Source organism: Podarcis gaigeae, assembly GCF_964106915.1.
Source record: "Podarcis gaigeae genome assembly, chromosome: 2".
Classification (NCBI taxonomy): Eukaryota; Metazoa; Chordata; class Lepidosauria; order Squamata; family Lacertidae; genus Podarcis; species Podarcis gaigeae.
In genome coordinates, this window is record NC_139679.1 from 89,975,362 (window position 1) to 89,999,649 (window position 24,288).

The 24,288-nt window shown below is 41.6% G+C and overlaps 1 protein-coding gene and 1 long non-coding RNA gene across 2 annotated transcripts in view; both read left to right on the plus strand.

The window, feature by feature from the left end:
* PLXND1 (plexin D1) overlaps positions 1-17,755 on the plus strand; it is a 160,941-nt gene extending 143,186 nt beyond the window's left edge. The window contains exons 30-37 of the mRNA XM_083722214.1: positions 2,161-2,195; positions 3,215-3,319; positions 5,075-5,238; positions 6,407-6,554; positions 11,051-11,191; positions 11,644-11,718; positions 15,070-16,122; positions 16,169-17,755. Of these exons, the coding sequence (XP_083578340.1) occupies positions 2,161-2,195; positions 3,215-3,319; positions 5,075-5,238; positions 6,407-6,554; positions 11,051-11,191; positions 11,644-11,718; positions 15,070-15,186 (785 nt within the window). The 3' untranslated portion in view covers positions 15,187-16,122; positions 16,169-17,755. The remainder of the gene's footprint in view (positions 1-2,160; positions 2,196-3,214; positions 3,320-5,074; positions 5,239-6,406; positions 6,555-11,050; positions 11,192-11,643; positions 11,719-15,069; positions 16,123-16,168) is intronic.
* Positions 17,756-19,657: 1,902 nt separating this feature from the next.
* Positions 19,658-22,451, plus strand: LOC310838304. Its single transcript, XR_014560909.1, has 3 exons — positions 19,658-20,394; positions 21,533-21,629; positions 22,365-22,451. It is a non-coding gene; the product is annotated as an uncharacterized lncRNA (long non-coding RNA).
* Positions 22,452-24,288: the final 1,837 nt, after the last annotated feature.

Below are 24,288 nucleotides of genomic sequence, written 5' to 3' on the forward strand. Positions count from 1 at the left end.
ATAAAAGCTCCAGTTGATGCCAACACTAATCGCTAGGCCAATCTAGTCCTCTTAGATTTTTGAGTGTTTGTTCATTTACTATCATTGCTCCAGCAAAACAGAAAGTTGAAGGCAGGGCTATGAGGTTTTGTACCTCATAACTCACAGGCATGGGGAAAACCCAATAGAAACATCACTCCTGTGCAGACTCCATTTGCATATCTGCTGTAATAATGTAATGATAGTATCTCATATGATCTCCCTTCCCAACATCTATTCACATTGTTGCAGGTGTGTTTTCTCCAGGGAGAGTAGAAGCTAAAGGAAGCAGTGCTTTTCCTTCTTTGACTCTGAGAGTAAAAGGAATTCACTACAGTAAAAACGGTTGGAAATGGACCATACAATTTTACCAATGTTGCCATTGCCAGATTTTTAAATCTGAAAGTTCACCAAACCTTCTGGACCCTTCCTCCCAGAAACAATTTTGGATTTCTGAACCCCATGTTCCATTTTAGAAGTCCATCCTAGTGCTGTTGCATCTGTGGCAGAATTCAACAGCATTTCCTCCCAATCCTCTCTATGAAAGCTCATGCCACAGTAAGCCCATTAGTCTCTAAGGAATAACAGTGCTCTTTGGGTATTTTCACATGGGAGGCTTACAGTGGTCCTTGCTTCAGTTGGATTTGTAATACAAATCCTGCACTGGTTACTCACATTACAAATTTACTCCACTTTCTGTTCTGCATTAAAGATATAAGAAAAGAAATTGGGGGGGGGAGGCACAAATTAAGCCTCACTTGTGAAGTTGTTCTTTGTTTTTTCCAGTTCAAGGTGAAAGCAATTTAATGATGCTATGAAAAATTTCTACAGCTTAAAAGTAATCAACCCATCATGATATTACTTTGTTATAACTGGGACTTAGCAAGATTCACATCCCTATCTCAATCACAGTGATTAAGCTACAGTAATTTATGTTGTTGAATAATACCATTCATCTGAAAGCCTTCAACATCCACCACAGAACTGAGTAGGATTGATGGCTAGACAAAGAGACAGAAAAGCAGAGCGGAGACACTTAGTGCCCTGTTCCCTGCAGTGCATGACATTCTCTGAATGGCAGCCAGCAACCGGAGAGAGAAAAATGGGTGTCCAAACAGCAGCAAGCAGTATTTTGGCAAAGCGGGCGGGGGTGGGGACGCACCGAGGCCTGGAGCTGTCCATAAATACTTTGGTCATCATCAGACTGGATGTTATGAGGTCATCCTCTTTACTGTTGCTAAATAGGCTTGTTTGTTGACCTTTGTCCTTGAATGGCTGTCATCTTCTACTGCAACGCATCAGCTGCCAATCTCCGCCCACTCTAGACACCGGGCAGAATGGCTTTTATCTGGGTAAGTGGCCGACCAGTAGGCAGATCAAGTTTTCAGCAGTCACAATGGCCACTTTCAGAGCGAAGCTGACAAATGAAACGATGATGAAAAGAATTGAAGGTCACCGAGGAAGAGGAAAACACTACTTATTCTGCGCTATTTTGCTTTTCACTGGAAAATGAGGTCTTATAAAAGAGGGAAAGAGTCTGGAGAGGAGAGGGAAGGAGTACCTACAGTGCAACCCCACACATACCTACTCAAAACTTCAGCCCTATTGAGTTCAGTGGGACTTAATTCACAGATAACGCTTAAAGATTGCAGCCTTCCGTTACAGCAGCCTCCTCTTGTAGCAAATACAGTGGTGCCAATTCACTGTAGAGATTTCCATTTGTCCAGGTCTAATTCTCTACCACTCTATTCAAGGAACTGGCATGTGTTCCGTGATGAGGGCAACAAAGGCCAAATAATACCAGGCATGGATGTAGCCTAGCAATTGGAGAGCAGGACTGGAAGCCAGTATCTTCTGTATTTCCTTCTCGGTTCAGCCACTGTGTCAAGTTCTCCAGTTATAAAGCATGGATTTTACTACCAGATACTCGTGTAAATGTCATCTGAGTCAGTTAATGTTTTGTTGGGTATGTTACTTAAGTTCTGAGCACAGTTAAGTATATCATGTGTTATTACCTCTGATTATCCTCAGCAGCAGAAACATTCCTTCTAAGGGGGAAAAAAACTTGCTGTGGAAAGTAACAAGCTAAGCCATTTTCTTTCATTTTCTCCAAAAAAGATTTCTTTTTTTTTCCTTTTTCAGTGAAAGATCTGGACACTGAAAAATACTTTCATTTGGTAAGTATCCTATTCCAAAATCGGTCTGGGATAATGACTCGCCCACTGTGGGTGGGCCAAAGATTTCTTAGTGGGTCGTTTCCCCCTCTTTCCTCCGTAAGGAAATGTCTGTTTGGGAATTGGACCCACACACACAAGGAAAGTGTGTGTGTGTGTGTGTGTGTGTGTGTGTGCGCGCGCAGATGACATGGTATGGGTAAATCACTGTTCACACACAAATCGCAACAGCTTTATGCAAACGTGTGGAAATAATTACTTAACCGGAATGGTTTGATAGGTGGGTGGGTGGCTGGTCTGGTCCAATGAAATTTGCCAAGTGTGTTTGTTATGAAACAAACCTCCACCTTTCCTTCCCCCTCCTCACATCAGTTTAGCAATTTACAATGAAAGGGCAGCAATGCTGCACATAGTTTATTGTCAAAGACAAATCTAGGAATGTTTTCCATATGTGCAGCATATGCCGACTGATGCATTTGTCAGCTGGCCAGCTTGTTGGCCCAGGATCAGACCCACCAAGGGGGGTGCGTTTGAGACCCTTGTGGTTCCTGCATTGTTTGTGTAATAAGATAATAATTGAACACACGTTATGTTTGGCAGAGAGAAGGGGAGAACTCGATTTTTCATCTTAATCTCAGTCATAATCTTGCATATATTTCTAATGTATTTTACATTTATGATGACTGCCAATTACCAGAAGGGGAAAGGGAACATTGTGTCTGGTGATGTTTCAGACAGCTGAATTCATTACAAACTGAATCTATGGCAAAATCATTCATTCATTAAGGTGGAGGGCGGTGGAAAGGAATCAAGCAGCACAGCTGGCAAACAGTACAATTGGTGTTTTCATATATATATATATATATATATCCAGTACTCATAATATGCATAATATGAATTGTCTGGTTTATAGCATGGGCTAACAGTCTTTTCTTCTTCTAACACACATGCTTTATTAGCAGCATTTATTTCAAAACATTCATTTTAACCATGTATAACCCTGTCTTTCTGCAATTGTTCAGGTCCTTCCCACAGATGACCTGAATGAGAGTAAGAAATCTCATCGACAGAGTCACAGAAAAAAAGTTCTCCCTGAAATCTACCTGACCAGATTGCTGTCCACAAAGGTAGGATACATTATGGCTGTGCTGAGTGTGAAGAATGGTGACTTGTCACTGGTATGAATCAGCACAAATTAAACTCTTGAAGAAGCATCCCATCTCTGGCTTTTGATGACCAATACCCAGAATAGCCAAATTCATTCATCAAAAATGGACAGAATGCTTATAGTGGGATTCTGGGCATGAGTATTCAAAAAATAAACAAATGGGAGGTTACTCCCAGCTAATATGCATAGGACTGCAGCCTTCGACAATGGAGCCTGCTTCTGAATAAGCAAGTTTAGGATTGTACAGCTAGTTTACCAACTCAGATCAGCAGGCCTTAAAGATCCTTTACTTAGAATGCTTTATTAATGGGGAAAGGATTTTGGTTCTTTCCTTGCAGGGCCCTCAAAGTGGAACCACACAGAATATGCCAGTGTGGCTTAGTTACTGGGACTGCATCTGTATTTTGTACCTCATAATATTATGTTTTATTGTAACTGCTTTGAGGGCCTGGGCAAAAAGGGAAATCCCAACAGCCAGTTGGTTTAGGTGAATGCACTTCAGGAGTGTGCCAGGGAGTGGCTTGAATTGGAGAAAATGGTGCTTAACCCTTCCTTGCTACTTTCCCTCTATAATTCACACTCACCCAGCCACCTTTCTATCATGGGTTTCAAGATACTAATTTGTGAAGTTTGTTCTTTTTTAAAAAAACAAAACCCCAAGAGTGGCTTATAAATTTTGAATAAAAAAAAAATTGTGATAATGAAAATCAGCAGTTGAGGGAAAGGAAGGGCTCACACCCCTCTCTGCTTCAAATCAGCTCCTTGAAAAGTATGTTTGTTGATTAGAAGTGAGGATTACATGGAATCATGGAATTGTTGGAAGGGACCATGATGGTCCTCCTGCAATGTATGTCATAGTAATGTGTGTAACACATAGTTAGGTCCTCCACATACTTACAAATGACTTAACATAAGGATATATGGATTGGGCAGGCAGGTTAGTAAAGAAAAAAGGTATGTGGATACTTGCAAGGCTGGACTAAAACATGAGAAAAAAGCTTAATTTGCTGTTTCTTACTAACTTACATTACTCACAGTGTAGTTCTCAAAATACCGGTGACACAAGTGGTGCTTTCAAGCACTCTCATGTCAGTAATTCTGCTTCTTGTATTGTTGCTTAAATGGGACCTGAACACTATGGGAAATATGATGGTAGTTCTTAAAGTCCGCAAGGATTTCACATGTTGGGATGTCAGATAAAGTGCTAAACCTCAACGGAGTCTGAGGCAGCCTAGGAGTGCCTGATGCAGCAGTGGAGAAGAACAGTCCAGTTTGCATTGAGAAACTCGACTTACAACATCAGACCATTGCTTTTAACAGACTTGGACACAGAGCTTGGCTTTAAGCCAGCCTGTAATTCCAGTGCTTTGTGATTCATAATTGGAGGAGAGATCATAAGAGTTGCCAGGGGTCTGTAGCTTTTCCCACTGTTTACCACACAGAACAATCACAGATGTGCTCTTGGATTCCAGCAACAGAGAAGGAGATTCTCCGTGCCAAGAGAGATTAAATGCAAACTAAAGCTAATTATATCACAGTGCACAGAATTAACCCATCCTCCATTCCAGGCTCTTATTTTTGCCTCATTCTTCAATCGTTCTATAGCAAGATTTCTTCAATTTAGTTTTAAAAAGAAATAGTCATATCTCATCAACATCTTTGCCACCACAGTTGCCGCTTTCTTAAACCAACTTGAATATTCTTCTTTTTTGAGGGCACACTACAAAAATTCCTGGATGACTTATTCAAAGCCATTCTGAGTTTCCGAGATGACAAACCTCCTCTGGCTATCAAGTATTTCTTTGATTTCCTGGAAGAGCAAGCAGAAAAGAGAGGGATCTCTGACCCAGACACATTGCACATTTGGAAAACAAACAGGTTGGGGAAAGAATTTTCAATCCTTTTGCCTTGAATGAACACATACTTCTAAAAAAAACCTTGTATTTCAAAATAACCATGGCTTATATTATTTATCACTAGAATTATTAATAAGAATATGCAGTGAGGGCTGGAATACTTAAGTGTCCAGACCCAGAAAGATTAAGGAGTTGAGGGGGAGAGGGCATGGAGTAAATCATACTAAGGGGGCAACAGACATTTTATGTGTGCAACATCTGAGGTGCAAGACAGGCTGATCAGAATAAATAAACAAAAGGGGAGAACTTCCTGTAATTGTAATTATAAGTATGCTTATGGTTGAGCACATCTCATTGATTTCCATTGTAGTTTCTCAGGAGACAGCATATACAGAAAAGGAAATGGTGGGAAATGGCAAGGGAACAGAAAATAGCTTCAGGTCTGCTCAGCAGTGGAACGTATATCCTCCTCAGAGAATATTAAAGAGATGCCTTTCAAGTTGTCGCAGGGGAAACAACCATTCCAGCTCAAAAATAAATCAAAATTGAGTGTCAGCAAGTTTTCATATAAATATAGGCAACCACAAATATTTGTGCAAATGCAGAGAGCTCTACAGATTCACTGTATTTGAGGACAACTGTAAACAGACTTGTCAAAGCTGAAGAACAGACTCTGTTGGTTTATAGGTAACATAACCCATTTGGCAGTGATCAATAGGGTTCTCTCCCACTCCCAATCAGTTATACAGTATCTCTCCTAAATAAGTAGGTACTCATAGCAAAGCTCTTCAGGGGCAGATACACCCATGTTTTTTGACAACCGTGTCAGCAGTTTGGGCTCAAAAGCCAAGAGATTAATGACCCATAGCACCCTATGCGCGTGAAGGGAGGAGTATTCACTGAAACTTGTGCTCCTCTCCATGCTACAGCAGTTTCATTCCACATCATTTTCTGAGCAGTAATGGAAATAACTGTCAGCAGATAAATAACCTGTGTTTTCATAAACACAGAAAAATTAGAATCCAGAAAGAAAGCATGACGGTCAGATGATATCATACATCAACCCAGAACCCTACTGCACTACTCAGATTCAGCAGTTTATATTTTAATACTCCCATAGACCTAAGTTGTTTCCATCACGCTGTAATGGAGAGATGAGAGAATGATAACCATTTTCATCTATTTTGCAGCCTACCTCTGAGGTTTTGGGTCAACATTCTGAAGAACCCCCAGTTTGTTTTTGACATCGACAAAACGGACCACATAGATGCCTGCCTTTCTGTAATAGCCCAGGCCTTTATCGATGCCTGCTCCATCTCTGACCTGCAATTGGGCAAGGTACATTACTGCCAATAAGGGCAACTTTTTCCTTTGCTTTCCCTCACAAATATTTCCCTTCTGTTTGTCTTGCAATGCAGCTAGTGTCGGCTTAGCCAAGAATACTAGGGGGATGAATCTGGCCATTGTGGGCAGCCAACAAAATGAGAATTATATGATGGCACTTTAAGCTTTCTTCCATTTCATTGTTATTAAATGTAGCTGTGTCAGATGTGTTATCAGTACAGCAGTGCTAATGGCACAAATCACTCATGATAAATTGTCCGGCTCATACCGCTCAAATGAATTGCCATCCAGACATTTTAAACACTTTTTGAGTGATCAGCTCCTGCAGCAGACAGGTCAGCTTTGTCACCGAAAGACCTGAGATCTGCTGTGGGGTAAAAAGTAGTGGAGCTGCATGGCCATTGGCAGCCTGGAATTTGAGACTGTTTCAGCAAGTACATGTAGGGGCACAAGCCTGCCATAGGTTCCTGCCAATGGGGCAACTCAAAAATAGACTGTAGCTTAGGAGAGTAAACATGGATCAACCCCTTTTCAGGCTTCTTGCTCGGCCTGGGATAAGAGAGCAGGTTTGGCAGCTACACAGTTTAGGAGTGTTCCTGGATAAACAGGTGGTTGTGTCCAGGAGTTCCTTTTGCTCATCTTTGGTTTGCTAACTATAGACTATTCTGTCTATCTGTCAGTCAGTCTCAGTGAGACTATATAGATATATAGATAATTTATTGCGGTCGGAGGCCAGCTTACACTGAGAGCCACTGTGGTGTAGTGGTTAAGAGCGGTAGTCTCGTAATCTGGGGAACCAGGTTCGCGTCTCTGCTCCTCCACATTCAGCTGCTGGGTGACCTTGGGCTAGTCACACTTCTCTGAAGTCTCTCAGCCTCACTCACCTCACAGAGTGTTTGTTGTGGGGGAGGAAGGGAAAGGAGAATGTTAGCCGCTTTGAGTCTCCTTAAAGGGAGACTCCTTCCCCAAACTCTTCTTCTTCTTCTTCTTCTTCTTCTTCTTCTTCTTCTTCTTCTTCTTCTTCTTCTTCTTATAAAACACACTTGGGGGTACAATCCCAGAAGGAAAACAAACATTTAAAACAATGTACAACAATAAATTTAAAATTTATACATGTGATAAGCGTATCTTGTAGAAGGGTGTTCTTTTCGCAGTTACACATGCATATGTCTCTTCAAGATTAAGCTACTATATTGCCCTTGAATAGTGTCCGGAAGCTTCCATTGGTGCAAAATGCAAAAGTGTTGCTCACAGGAGCCCAGTCTTTTGACCATAGAGCAATGATATCTTATTTGCTTCCTGGCCCAAGCTGAGGGTGCTGCCTTGTGTAGTATGGGACCAGAATATCTGAAAGATCACCTGAACCTATCAGCACAGTACAGTCATCTGAAGATGCCTTATCTTGCCACGTTGTAACACATGGAGGTAACAGGGACTTTTCCATGGCAACTCTTAGATTATGGTACCCGGAAATCCCAGCATTGTATGCCAGTTTGTGCACTGGAAGTGGCAGACCTTGTTTAAGTGTGATATTTCTGGTATTCCAAGGTCATCTCAGCATTTTGTAGTTTGAACAGGCAACACTAAAAGTGGGGTTTCAGGTTGAAGTGTTGGCTTAAAATTATTTCCACTCCGTTGAAATAAAAAGCATTCCAGTTTAATGTGGCAAATTGTCCTTTTTTTGTGCCAGATTCCTTACAGAGGTTGTGTCAAAAATGAACCTCTCTTTGTTAGGATGATTGATACTTTGTGCTAAAGACACTTTAACAGTCATGGCACCCTTTTGGAAATCTCCTGTTTGCCTCCTACCGGCCTAAATTCTTTCACAAAGATAAGTCAGTGGCAGGGAAAGGAAGATCCCCCAAGGTGAGAGACTGGGAGAAGAACGGGAAGCTCCCAGGTGAGAGCTGGGAGGGTCCACCACTCTGTGTGTGACAAGGGCTAAGAGCTACCTTTGAGACAGGACTCTGTATTTCCTTTTTGTTTTTATTTAGCTTAGTTTCCCTAATTGTATTATAATTTTTAAAAAAATAATAATAATCTTATGGGGGGGGGAAATAAGGCAGAAGCAGTAATTTGGAAATCAGTATATATCATACCAATGCTAAATCTCTTGGAAATAAGGGGTGGGGGAAACATATGTACTCCACTCTCTCCTTGTTTCTTGTCTAAGTAAGTAGATGTTATGTACCGTATTCTAATGGAGTCCAGGAAGCTTCCTAACCACAGGAAGCCTGATGCTGATTTATGGGACGCATCTCTGAGTTTTACAACCATTAATTATAACAAAGGCCTGTTTGGCATTGTTCCACATTTTAGCCAGAATAGAACCAAATGGGACCATTTTGTATATGTACTTCCTTTATATGCTCAGCAGTGGGCTTTGATCCTCTCATTTTTTTAATACATCATCATCTCTTTTTTGTTACTTACACTGTTTTGTCCTTGAGTAGTCGAGAGAGTGTCCCCATTTTCCTAGAGAGGCTGCCTGACCAATTGGCTCATGTTTTAAAAGGAGCTTAGTGTCCAGTTAAGCAGATTGATAGCTCGCAGAATCCAGGCTGGAATAGACTCAAAAGTCTCTAGGCTCTTTTAGAGATTCTTCCTATATATTCTTCTCAGGCCTTATGACTGTAATAATAAATGATCGTTCTGGTGGTGGTGGAATGGATTTAGACCACCATTTATTCATGAGAGATTCTTACATGGTTATGAAGGAAACCGTCAACAATAGGAACCATGCAGCAGAAAACCCCTCTTTGTGTATGTGCCATGTTTAGTTGCGGATATCTACAAAACAGGTTATAGTGCAAAAGTTTGAGGCTAAAGCATGGTAATGCAGTAATGATATACATATTCTGATTTAGCTCACTTGTCCTGTTCCAGGAGGAGAGAGTTGCAAGCTGTGCAGTCAGGACACAAAACTGTCTCATGGGAACTCATAAGGCCATATACTACTGGCACAGACTTTATCCTGCTAGAACTGGCTCATATAAATATATATTTTTAGGAGCAAGCTGCAGGAGCAAGATCAATCTCTAAAGCAGAAAGTGTGTGTGTGTGTGTGTGTGTGTGTGTGTGTGTGTGTTATATTGTCGTCTTTATGACTCTGCTGAGTTCGGTGTTGACATTTGAAACTTTCTAGCATAAATAAATTTTATTAGGGAATGTTGTAAATCACATACGTCTCAATACTGGCCCGTCTGCAGTGAATGCACAGCAGAGCTGCAGTGCAGAGAGGGCCCATGCGAACCACTGCAGCTGAGCATTCCCCTCTGCACACTGGGAACCACTTCACCCAGAGAGATTAACATGAGGTGACATTGTAATGAGATGTGTCGGTTGTGTATGTTTGGGTTTCTGAACATTTTTGCATCTGTTATGAAACATCTACAGTTTTTCCTTGTCAAACCCTAAGTCAGGACAGAAAATGGGTCAGCTGGGGTCAGACAGCAGATGGAAATGGTTTCAAAGAATACAACAGCATAAAAGGCGGCATTGTGGAGTAAAGTGGGGGAAATAAACCCCATGCATCAAAATACAGTGACATGTGTTTATAATACGTCATTATTTTACTGGACCCAGTTCTCCCCACCCCAATGATTTAAAAGCTGCTAACTTCAGTCAAGTACCTCACTAGACTTATCTAAAGGATCCTGACCCCTCATTTCATGGGGTCTTAAAATTCTTTTCTTTCTTTTTTTAATCCACAGTAAGTAGGGACACTGGTGGATTGAGCTAAGAAACAGAGTTGGAGACTGATGCGGCTGGTCAGTTTTTAATGTGAGCAGCTTCACTTGCATTTTTACAGATCTGACTAAGGCAGTGTAAATGCCCTTACTCCTCCTTGCAGTATTGGCAAATAGTGAGAGGCAAACCCAGTTTCTGTGTAATGTTGGCAATATGTTGATAACATAAGCTCTTTAGCCCTTCCACATGAAGCTTCTGGTGGGTCATCTAGAAGCCGGATAGCTTTGGCATTTGCTGTTGCAGGTACACACGTCAGCAAATGATCCTGGTTAATTATATGTATTACACACTGCAATATACATGCACAGTTACATTGTATTTACCAATACAGTGGTTTCAATGGGTTTTATCCAGTGAAGCCATCCCACTAGCACACTGGGACTTCCCCCGTGTCTCCCCAGTCACACACACACAATCTACTCTGGAGGATTGGAGGAACTTCCAAAACAGACTCGGGGAGGGCAGAGAGGGAGGCATGCAAGGAGAGGAAGTCTTGTTGTGCAGGTGAAAATCATTGAGGTAACAGGAGGACTTTGTTGGATACAACCCCATGCCTTGAATGTGATATTCCATGTCTCTGTTTTAAAGGGCAAGGTACATATAATTAAGTTTCTTCCTTAAGGTTGTATATTACGTTCTTAAACTGATGCCAATATTATGCCCACTAAGGATCAGATAGTATGGGAACTAATCATTGTCAATGAAATAACAACGGATTCTTCCTGTTTTTCTCTCTCTAGGACTCGCCTACAAATAAACTGCTGTACGCCAAGGAGATTCCAGAATATAGAAAAATAGTGCAGAGGTATTACAAACAGATCCATGACATGCCACCTCTCAGTGAACAGGAAATGAATGCACACTTGGCAGAGGAATCCAGGGTAAGAAATCAGCTCTGCCACTCAGAGCAATAGCTTATGACATCAGCATCCCATATTGTGGGAGCAAATGTTTTTAGTCATGTCCAATATATGGAACACTGACTTCAAATCTATATAAAGATATTTTTAAATTCTGTAGCCAAAAGATGCTAAGTGATATTATTTAGAGTAACATGGAGGATCAAACAAATCCATGCATGAGCCAAAGCAAGTATAAATCAAGGGATTGACCTTGGTTTCATTTTTTCCTCCTGCAACTCTGAAGTTATGTATGTCACATATTAATTAACTAACTTAGAAGAGAACCAGAGTTCAAATATGCTGATGTTAGCTTACAGCGCAATGAAATCCAAGTACCATTTTAGTGTAATTGATTTCCGTCAAACAGGATGGATATCATTTTGTGTGTGTTGATTAATAGTCTTCCCCTGTTTGTTTTATCCTTTATGAAGAAATATCGGAATGAGTTTAACACCAATGTTGCCATGACTGAAATTTACAAATATGCCAAGAGATACCGCAGTCAGGTAAGCATCTTTCTTCGCTGTTTCCCCTTTTAGTTGCCAATTCACACGACCTTGTGCTGTTGACCCAGGTTGAATGCAAACAGGCTCTGTTTGCATGGATGGCTGAAACAGTCATATGAAATTTCAACACGTCCCTTCTGCACTGAAGCTTTACTGCAAGTCCAGATCCTTGTTCTTCAGTGCATGGTATTATCAAGTCACTGACAACCAGCTATCATAAAGACTTTTCTTATTGTGTCATTGATGCAGACCCAAGGTGGAGAACCAGTTTGAGCCCAAGTGCTGAATTCATATTTGGCCAACCTTCTACAGCACACATTGCAATGGTGGGTGGGACAGGGGTAAATGCAACCTCTCAAAAGAAAAAGAAAAAGCACACAATCATCCATGCATACACAATTGTTCAGCATTTCCAGCCCTCTCCAGGCCATGGGATGGGAGTATCTAGAAAGATCTGTAAAGAGCGAGCAGAGGGGTTTTATCTCCCAATCTGAGCTCCTAAGCATGGCAGTGCTAAGATCAGAGATAAGAATATAAGGCAGCATTTATCTACCCACAGCTTCCAGTCAATGCCAGGGTGGATCATAGAATTGTAGAGTTGGAATGTATCCTGAGGGCCATCTAGTCCAATCCCCTGCAATGCAGGAATCACAACATGTGATGTGGCCTGTGGCTCCCCCCATTTGGTCCACAAGGCCATTTCTGCCAAGCCACACCCACCTCAGTACTGGGAAAGCTGGCCTTGTGGGGGAGCCACAGGCCAGAGGTCCCCCATCCCTGATCTAGATGCACAGTGAAGCCAGCCATATGACTGATTCACAAACTTAGTCCAGATACAGTAAGGCCATATCTCAGCATGCATTAATCAACTCTAAAAGGAGTTAATGACTTTTAATAATTCGTCTAGTGGATCGCAGCTCTAAAACAAAGAAGGCGCAGGAAGCAGACCTTGCTCAGGCTTCCATCTTCTGTGATTCTGTGCTGTGTCCTTGGGGTCCTAAGCATTAGGTGAAGGTGCTGAATTTATATTGCACAGCTGCTTCTTCTTGTTGTTGCTTCTTTTTCTAGCAGACCTGTGTACTGCTGGTTAAAAAACAACAACCAACCATTGTCAAGCACTTTGCTTCAAATGCCAGCTTTTTTCTGTCTTAAACATCCACAAATGGGTTTTTAAAGGACAATGGAGCTCCCACACACACAAAAATAAACCTAGTGTAATTAGAACACTTCTTAAATTAAAACCTTACTACCACCAGCTGAAATGTCCATCTAGCTGCAATTCCTGCACATCAGGATTTCATAGCAAAGGTTGAGATATGTGATCAAAACTTTATCCAAAATCGGGAGATGTTGTTTTTATTCAGTTGAAAGCACACAACTGTTCAGCTGTGTACCAGAGAGTTATAATTTTATAGCATTTGTATCTAAGCACACCTGCTGTTGCTATGTTATTTGAACACTGGCAAGGTTGGGCAGTGTGCAGGGTGACAATTTTGCCATCTTCCCACATTAAGAAGCCAAATGGGTAGAGAGCCCAAATCCCACTTGGGTTAATGTTTGGGAAGTAGTTTGGTAGGTCCCTGTCCTTTTTATGATATAGTATGATATGATATATGATATGATACATGATATACTGGCACAATTTTCTGAACTTTGTCATAAATTATATGAAGACATCAGAGACAACATTTAAAGATAAAACAAATTCATTCAGGATATTGTATAATCCAAAAAATGAGAAGCAACCCGTACAAACAGAATGTCAAGCACAATGATGACAGATGAGATTCATTGTGGATGTGAAACATATTGCACCTTGGAACAAGTAATTCTAATTATGTTTAGAAACAAACAGATCCTGGTGTTATTCTAACTGCTCAGGAGATAACCTTGCTTGTCACAATGTTAAATGACCATTAACACACCAACTCAGAGAAACAGCAAACCCAAAGTCGCAAGTCTAATGTATTAAAGAAAGTCACATTAGGGACATGTTTAGCATGTTTACTTATTCACAAAGACATGTTTACATATTCACAGACATGTTTAGCATGTTTACTTATTCACAAAGTTTAGTGGGTTTTGAGGGAATGATATCTCAAGAAGAGACTGTATTATGTGGATATTAAAAACAACAAGCCTATCTTACAAGTCAATTAGGGCCAAAGCAATTTAATATGCAGTGATTTAAAACATCAGTATTTCACACATACTGGGCAGAATGCAGGTAAGGAGTCTGCCAGCAGAAGCCCTGCACAAGGACTTCCACTTGTGCAGTGGCACTGTTCTTCCCTCCTCCATCCCATACACCCCAAAATTGGCTTGCAGGAGTCAGGAGAATCCCCAGAACAGCAGGCGGGGGGGGGGGGAGGAGGGGTTGTTTAGTCTCGCAAGCTGAAATGCTTGCCCTGACAAAAGACTTGCATTAGTGAGACGTTGAATTCCTCCCTTGCCTAAGAGAGGTCATGCAAATTAATAATGCAAAACAATTGTATTAAACAAGTAAAACATGGTGTAGCTTTTCTACAAAAAATAGTAATAAGCATAAAATGTTTGGCGGACAGGGGGCTGTTTTATTAAGTCACATAACTCACACACCTATGATTCAGTTACTAAATGCATTTACTTATCATTGGCAAGAATCTGTATATCACAATATGGGTGAAAGCTATGAGAACTACAGTACGAGGATGAAATTCAAATGCTATGGGTGAAATCCATTAGTCATTCTCAGAGTAGACCCAGTGAAAGGAATTTATTTTAGTGGGTCTCCTCCGAGTGTGACTATCATTGGCAATGCAATACATCCAGGATTTGTAGAATCACAGTTTTCCATTACTTCTAGGAAACTGTGGTTTATGCTCTAATACAGGCATTCAAACCAGGGTTACAAACCCTGGTTTGCAATCAAGTGGCAGTATGCTGTTCACAAAATAGCAAGACAAGAGGCTGAGCTTAAACTGAGAACAATAGCTCTGTTACACAACACCCTTCCATAAAGAGCAGAGTATTTAGGAATTAGGGTGGTAAATGATATGGAAGAGGGTAAAATGAGGGTGAATGGTGGAGAATCGAAATTATGGGAAATGTTGCTGTGGGAGAGGAAGGAATAGATGGACTTAAACAGATGTGTGATTTATGCTCTTGAACGACATGGAATTATTTGGCAGGGAAACCATTATTTGTTGGAAGTCCTGGAACACTTTCCGGAGGATAAGCCCCATTAAACTCAACGGCACTTACTCCTGAGTAGATATGCATGGGATTGCACTGGCGGAATGCAAGGATCTCAAAACCTGCAATCTCAAATCTTGTTGTTGTTTTTCTTTCTTTCAATCCTTCTTCCCACAGATAGTGAATGCGCTGGACTCCAACCCCACGACGAGGCGCACACAGCTGCAGCACAAATTTGAGCAAGTGATTGCACTCATGGAAGACAACATTTACGAATGCTGCAGCGAGGCATAGGTGGCAATCTGGACTTTGCTCCACGTCTAGAAGTGGCCTTCTCTACAGTGCACTGTCCTTTAGGGAACACCTTTTCAAAGTATCTGTGTGTGTCAATATGCAGCCTGTTGTATGTATGTGATGATAAAGAAACCAACTTGATGGTGCGTCTGTCTGGCCAGCCTCCTTGAACCATCAGGCGACGGGAGGGTTTGGCCACCAAACAGCTTGAAATCCCTTATGTGATCTGCACTGCACGGCACCCATAATTTATTTGATCTTTCAGACAGAGGCACAATACTTGCGCCGCCAAATGTAGTAGTTCTTTCTGAAGAGCTCCTACTCCTATTCAAAGTGGCCGTCTTTCCTTTTATTCATTTTCCCAGAGAGACTCTTGTAAACCAGAGCTCAGGGTATGGAAACAATGCTGAGGCGGTTTGGAGAAAAGCAGAGAGACTTCTCGGGAAACACTGAATGAAGGTTTCAAAAGGCCCTTGGAGCAACAAGGGGACTCCCCACCCCCTGCAAAACAGTGCCCCCTCTCCCTTCTGTGTACTTTAAATATCAGGGAACCCATTTACTGTACACAGCCTGCTGCATTAGATGTATTTTGTGCCTTTTATTTTTGTACTGTACATGGAAACATAACCACATCTTCATCCGAGGCTGAAAAGAGGTGGGGAACTCACAGGCTAGACAATGCAGTTGCTTCCTAAGTAGTCATGAGACATGTGAAAGCACTTTATCCCCCAAACGGAAGTGGCTGTTACCTTGCTGGAGGGATCATTATTGTGTAGCAGACAATGTTGAAAAAGAACAAATCAGTGCAGCTGTTCCCGCTTCCCAAAGCTTCCCAGATGTTTATGCACACTGAACTGCAGTCGACAAATTCCCCTCTAAATGCCCATCTGTCTCCAGGAATAATTTTTCCCTAGAAGGAGAAAAATACATATATATATATATATATATATATATATATATATATATACACACACACACACACACACACTTCGGGGGTCAAAGGGATGCACTTCCTTCTCTTTGTTCTGCCCCCTACAATTTTAGAGGGAATGTACAAAGCTGAACTCTTGGCTCACCATAAATCCACAATTGGCTTAACACAAGACCACTAGTAGCTTCACAAAAGCAAAAAAAAAAGGTGTCTGTTCCTGCTCCAACTTTATGCATAAGGTAACATCCTTTAATGCAGTATCCTATATTTGCCAGCATCATTAAAGTATCATTTGGTTTTAAACATAAAGCCCCTTAACTGTCTCCCATATGCCTTTACACTGACTACACTAGGAAGCATTATTTTTTCTCAAATGTGAGGAAGATACACAGTAGTCCTAGCTCTCTTGTCTCATTCTCTTTCTTTCTTTCTCTCTCTCTCTCTCTGAATTCCTCTTTAGTATAATAGGTAGCTGCCTGAAGGCAATGGCTGTTGCATACAACAAAATCCAGATTTACCGTGAGCACTGAAGCCAGCTGATGCTGCTGACAATGCCAAGGTCACAAACTGCCAAATAATGCTTTTAAAAAAAATTACACTACCTCATCCACGGCAAGGTCTAAAGGGGAGTTGCCACAGTTTATGAGGCTAAGATTTCATCACTTGGGTAGGAATTGAGCAGCTTATTTTCCCCGATTGCAATATTGTTATGGGTAGTTATCCTTTGTCAAGTATATCAGAAATGCATAGTGTAGTATATTATGTGGGGAACCGACATGTCATGATGGATTTTATATATTGGTATATTAAAAGTACAGATTTTATCCAGTGCAAAAATAAAGAGGAATATAAGACATGAAAAAAGACAGAATTGCAGAAGATTATGCTTACTGAGGAAATCTACATCTGTTTGCTGAGAATGTGGCTGCAGAAGAGAAACTTTAAGGATGTAGCTGGGCTACATTTAACCTAGAAAGAGATTTTTTTTCCCTTCAAAATTCTTTTCCCCCCCCCCCTTTTCTTTTTTGAACTGTGAAGAGCTGCCAGTTACACACATACAGAGAAGGCTGACTCAGGAATGTGAAAAGAGAGTCTGCTGGACCACCAGTTGTGGGGAGGAGGAGAGAGCTGAAGGAAAACAGAGACAGGATTAGAGATTTTTTTCTAGCCCAGTCAGTGCAGACAGCTGTAATTTTGGAAAGCATCAGCACAGTTTCAGCACTTAATTGGGTTTGCAGAAAGCCACTGTCTGGACAGGCCACCAGGCCAGAGGGACCGATCTCTGTATCCCCCTCACATATTACTATATCCTGAGTGTTTGTGTGTGTGTGTGTGTGCGTGTGTGTGTATGTATGTATGTATGTATGCTCCAAGTAATGTGCTTGGCAGCATACGTGTATCATGGCATATGCTTTATTATTTAATTCTTTGTCCAAATATTTGCTACAACCATTGAAATGAATTGTCTACAAACTAGAAGCTGAGGGTTGGAGTTGTTGCCCAGAAACCAACTCCATTGTAATATATTTTTAATTCTGTCATGTTCTTTGTGGGTGTGTTTTTCCCCTACCTGCTGTTTAATGGAAGTGGCAGAATCTTTGGTGGGAAATATCTTTGTAATAAAACAAGGTGATCAAATTAGTGTCGGAGTGTTTCCATTCATAAAACTTTGGGAGAGGAACGAAAGTCAACTGGAACATCATGTGTCCAGCTTCAGTATGAAACTTCACTCACCCCCTCGATGAAAGCAACTAAAAAGTATGTGGGAATATGTCCGTTTCTAAACTGGACTCTTAAGAAGAACCAACTCAGCTACCTGCTCCAGTCTTGAGGAAGAGGGCTTTGGCTTCTGGTAGTACAAGACTGAATTGGAAATCTCTTAAACTGTGGGCTATTGGTCTGGGTAACTGGACCAAAGCAGGATTATGCCGGTCTCTTGCCCTCCTCTTGCCTGCTTCCCTCAGTCCAGCAGAAGGGATCCTTAGAAGGCAGAGGTACCACAATCATGTGTAGAGGAATAGGCAAGCTCTGGGGCTCTCACCACCACTTGCCATGCCGTGTCTCCCTCTAGCTCCTTTGCAAAAACATGCCTAGAGGAACAGTCCTTGGTTTGATATCTCTACATCACTACATAGCAGATTCACTGATCAGTTCAGATTGCCTCTTGAGAGCCAGTGTGGTGTAGTGATTAAGAGCGGTAGTCTCGTAATCTGGGGAACCGGGTTCGCGTCTCCGCTCCTCCACATGCAGCTGCTGGGTGACCTTGGGCCAGTCACACTTCTTTGAAGTCTCTCAGCCCCACTCACCTCACAGAGTGTTTGTTATGGGGGAGGAAGGGAAAGGAGAATGTTAGCCGCTTTGAGACTCCTTAAAGGGAGTGAAAGGCGGGATATCAAGTCCAAACTCTTCTTCTTCTTCTTCTTCTTCTTCTTCTTCTTCTTCTTCTTCTTCTTCTTCTTCTTCTTCTTCTTCTTCTTCACTGTCTGCCACAAGCAGGCCCTGGGAGAATTCCTTGATAATTAAATCAAGGTGGTGTTTTTTCTAGCCATGGAAAGGGAAATGGGGGAAGGCACTTGGTAGATAGCCTTCTTTAGTGCCACTCTTAAAAGTAGAGAGCTCTTGGGTTTGAACTTGAGGGTTTTATACCCTGTAGGCTCTCAGGCCCACACTCCTTTAGCCTCCACAGCTCCCTTGCCTCTCCTTTCTTCTGTCCCTTGTAATCCACTCCCTATTCATTCTTCTGCCCTTTGTGAACCCTGAGCCTTGACTAGCCTTCCTAGTGCTTCAAGCTCAACATTTCACTTCTTGGCAACAGCCTGTTGCAGGTTGCCTGCCCCCACGCAGCTATCTGCCAGGGCCTCTTCTTGCTAACCTGTGCAGGTAAAGAATTTAACTGACCACTTCCTTGTCTGGCAACTTGATTTAATAGTGCACCAACCACTGCACCCAATGAATTATGGGTTGTATAATTGATAGATGTGAGAATTAACCATGGGCAATTTACCTACAGCTTACTCACCAAGGCAGAATTGGAGGAGAAAAATGACACTAGAAATCCCAAAGTTAGTGGTAGCATCTGGGAGAAAAACTCTTTAAGTGGTACAATATGATTTTGATGGACAAAGGGCCACAGGGTTTTGGATCTAAAATTAGCTACTGGACTGGTCCAAGGTGGCTCCTTCAAGTCAAACTGTATGGTACACAAAGCTACCAAAGAGATTTGGGTGCCTATTAAATAAATAATCCTCTCTACAAGCATCACTCACTGTCCCTGGCAGGAAAAATCATGACTAATAAATTTGCTGCACTTCCATGATATAAAAATGCCCAAGGAAGCCACTTCCTTGTACCTAATGGTAGGGCCAGCCGCGCTCAGAATAAAGTGAGAACTGCTTTTTTTTTTTAATATGGGAATTGCTGCTCTCACTTCAATCACTAGATTTATGGAACATCATTCATCACTACTTCTTGAGATATTGGGGATTGTTAACTGAGAGGTGCAGATACACAATGGTCCATAGAGACTCAGTGCATTGTGATGACAACTTTATGGTCATCATTATGCCTTCAAACATGGGATAGAAGAGAGGATATTGTCCAGTGAAATGGTTCATGTGGGAAAAGCTAAACCTGCTGAAATTCATTCCTTTGCACAAGTATTAAAGGTTTGGAGTTCTTTCCTCTCCTCTGCATCTGGTCATCCACAGATACATCAGCTTCCTTAGCAGACACGTCAGACAGATAAGCTTCCACCAATTTATTTTACACCAGAAATGATAATCTTGTTTGGGTGTCCAGCTGTGTAGAAATGATGGTGTGGAGAGGGAATGCACCAGCTGATCTTGATCCTGCCGTGGTGTTCAAGGGTCCATTTTGCGACAACAGGCTTCTGTATGCACCTTGGAGAGATGAAGGGTAGGAATAATTCACATGGCAGTCTCTGCTCAGGCTTTCACCCTCATGGAACTCTTGAGCATGTGAAGTAGAGTCAACAGCCATCATATTGATCTCCCCCTGCAAGCAGAGGAGACAGAGGCGATACAATTGCCATCTTCAATTATCTCAAGGGCTGTCACATGGAGGATGCTGCAAGCTTGTTTTCTCCTGCTCCTAAGGGTAGGACACAAACCAATTCAAGTGACAAGAAGGGAGATTCTGACTAAAATCAGGAAGAACTTTCTGACAGTGGAACAGACAGTGGAACAGACTCCCACGAGAGGTGGTGGTCTCTCATTCCTTGGAAGTTTTCAAGCAGAGGTTGGATGGCCATCTGCCAGGTATGATTTCGTTGAGATGCCTACATCGCAGGTGGGTAGACTAGATGACACTTGGAGGGCATTCCTTGGGGCGGGGTAGCATTTTACTGATTTTCCAAAAATAACAAACATAAAAACAACAATACAAAAACAAAATAAATTGACTTACCTCTAATCCAGGCATCCCCAATCTTCGACCCTCCAAATGTTTTGGACTACGATTCCCATCATCCCTAACCACTGGTCCTGTTAGCTAGGGATCATGGGAGTTGTAGGCCAAAACATCTGGAGGGCTGCAGGTTGGGGGTGCCTGCTCTAATCCCTTCCTTGGTTCTATTATGTATCAACATACTGCATGTCTATTGCTTTTAACCTAGTAATCTTAAAACCCTGCTAATGTAGCAACCTATGTACATTGCTTCTGTATACAGTATATGCAATAAACATCTTCCAGTCTTCCTTAAATTCATTGTCATCTCTTCCTCTTAATTTCATAGTCAATTCAGCATTTTCCATTAATTTAACTTGGCAATCTTCTTTAGATGGGACACCTTCTTCTTTCCAATGTTGTGCTAATAAGGTCTGTGCAGCTGTTGTTGCAATACATAAACAAGTTCTTTTGTGAATTTGATAGGTCCACTCCTATAATACCTAATAAGAAAGCTTCTGGTTTTTTGACAAAGGTTGTTTTAAACATCTTCATTTCATTATAAATCATTTCCCAATATTTATTTATAATTTTAAAGTCCCACCACATGTGGAAAAATGTCCCCTCTGTTACTTTACATTTCCAACACTTGCTTTCCTTAGTTTTATACATTTTTGCTAATTGAACTGGAGTTCATTTTCATATATTTTTCTTTAATCGCCACACATGCTGTAAATTTTATATCATTCTTCCATAGTTTTCCCCATTCTGCCAGCTGAATATTATGTCCCACATCTTATGCCCATTTAATCACAACTGATTTGACCCCTTCATCTTTCGTTTCCCATTCCAGCAATAGACTGTACATTTTAGATATTCATTTCGCATAATTTTCTATTATTTCTCTCTGAAAGGTTGAAATTTCACACGCAAATCCTATCTTTTTTATCATTCTTAAATATTTCATTTAACTGAAAATATTGTAGCCAATCTGTTACGTTCTCTTGGAAGGCATTCCAACTCTACGATTCCATGATTTCTCCCATGCTGAACACTCCTGAACTATTGCAACGAAAAAGTAGGAACAGAAGGACATCCAGCAAAGTAGGTCTGCGTTGCTTCACCTATGTATATGTCAATACTTTGATGCTATAAAGCACAAACAGCTGGCTAAAATACTGAAGAGGTCACATAGATCATCTCCGGTTGCTGTTATTACAATCTGATTGCCTAAAGAGAATACAATCCTCAGTCCAATTAAACCCACATCAACCAAGATACTGAGCCAGCTTGCAGACAAGGAAAACAATTTCACTCAACTCTCGCTTGAACCCTAGCTGGGGCAAACCACAATCAGTCTGTAAAGATGGCAGTTATATGTGGATACTGACAGCCATTGCCTTTCAGAAATCCCAGCAGGTGGAAGGTCTCCATCACCCCCCTTTCCACATTTTAACATCTCTCCAAAGGGGCACTGATCTTTGACTAGGGAAGCATGGGTTGAAAACCCTTCTCTTTCCTGATACTGATTGAATAGCTTTAAGTTACGCGCAGCTAATGATTTCATTATTGTAACCTGTTGGGTTTTTTTATTGCACTCTTCCTGTAAGGTGCTCAAGTCAAGGCACTGATTGTTATTTTCACAACAATCCTGTGAGGTAGGTTAGACACAGCAAACCGCCCAAGGTTACTCAGCATGCTTTGTGGCTGAGTGGCAATTCTAACCCAGGTTTCATGAGTTATGGGTCAAAATGTTTGTATACACGGTTAAATGTGACATGTATTTCTTTTTAACAATTGCTGATGAATGCTGAGTTTATCTTTTTTCTCTCTTTTTTTAAAGCAAATAGCAGGTGCAAGGAGTGGCACTAGGATCAGAACGCCAGCAGGCAGAGAGAGGGAGCTTGACCATTTCCCAGTCTGCTTCCACCCCCACGAAACTCCAATTTATATGGGTGCCAATGGAAACTTCCATACCACAGAACTATTGCAGGGCTAAACTCACTCTCTTTGCCCACCACAGAACTGTGACTGCAGTTTACTGTCAAAGATACAGATAGCATATCATATTCAATCACAAATGTTGAAAAGAAGATGCAGCATTCTATTCTTGTAATGACATGCCCCAGTTTGGTCCTAACTCCCGGTCCTAAACTCCCAGCCCTGTAGGCACAACTCCACACTGACTCTGCCAGTTGCATGCTTATTGCAAGTGATTGTAGTTCAATTCATCATTGCATTAAATGGGGGGCTACCTGTAAAGCTTATGCCAGATCTATTCCTTGAGGTAGACCAGGGTTACACAATACTCCAGGCTAAGTACATTTAAGGGCTTATCCACACTTATGACTCCTCCAAATTGACCGATTGAGCTTTAAGAGCGGGTTTTCACTGGGAAAGCTCCAGGGCAAAAAAGAAAAAGAAAGCTCCGATAAGGAGCTTTTAAATGTGGACTTGTGCCTGGAAAGACACAAGGGCAGATCTACTATGAAACTAATGAAGTTTAAGTTTCAGGGCTCCTAATCCCACTAGGGCCCCATAAGCGACTTTAGTCCACCTCGCATTAAAAAAAACAAAAAACTTTTTTATAGTGCATCTCACATTTTCCTACTTTTCATGCACCACATAGAATAGATGGAAGTGACCACAAAGTCTCATGCTCTACCAAGTAAGCTATAACTCGAAAACTATAAGGCATGGGGATTTTTTTATTCACCCCAGTGTTTGTGACATGTGAGATAACCCAGTACAGCAATTTTAATCAAAATATATGATGTAGTTGCTGATTTTTAAAAATGTGATCTGTCGTGGAACAAATCCACTGAAGAAGGCAACTGTGGTTACCCAGACCTCACTGCTGATTGCAAAGCCCCCCCCCCCAAAAAGTGTAGGTCTGCCACTCAGCAGAGCAAAGCGTAAGTGTAGATAAGCTGTGTCTGTAACCAAGGAAGAAACTCTTAAAACCTGTCCATCTAATAAGCATATCCTGAGACCAGGTTCTTATTTCTAAGAGTCCCAGGCCTCTGAACACAGCACTAACACTTAGGGTTTTTGTGAAGACCAATGTCTCAGTTACTTTCAGAGCGGTAGCTGTGCTGCTCTGTGGCAGCAAAAACAAGGAAAGTTTTTGAAGCACCTCATGCCATCATAAATCGGTTAGTTTAAAGCTTTCACAGATTACAGTCCACTTCAGATGCATGAAATGAGATGTCGTCTGACGAAGCAGACTTCAGTCCACCAAAGCTTTTGCCATCATAAATTTGTTAGCCGTTGAGGTGCTAAAAACACATTAATTACTGAAAATATATGGACTGCCAACCACCCAGAGCAGCTTCACGGGTCAACATGGAGCAGACACAAGTGATAGTGGAGAAGTATGTTGCTCTCATCACTACCAAGTAGGCTCAAAAATGAGCAATGAGCTTCCGCTTACTTGGTTTTCTGTCCCCCTTTTTCCTCTGCGGTTCTTAGTGATGGGGGATTTGCACCGTTAAGGCTTGTTCATGTATGGGTTCATGTGTACCCCTGGGCTTCTCTGTTGTTGTTGTTTAGTCGTTTAGTCGTGTCTGACTCTTCGTGACCCCATGGACCAGAGAACGCCAGGCACCTCTGTCCTCCACTGCCTTCCGCAGTTTGGTCAAACTCATGCTGGTAACCTCGAAAACACTATCCAACCATCTCATCCTCTGCCGTCCCCTTCTCCTTGTGCCCTCCATCTTTCCCAACATCAGGGTCTTCTCCAGGGAGTCTTCTCTTCTCATGAGGTG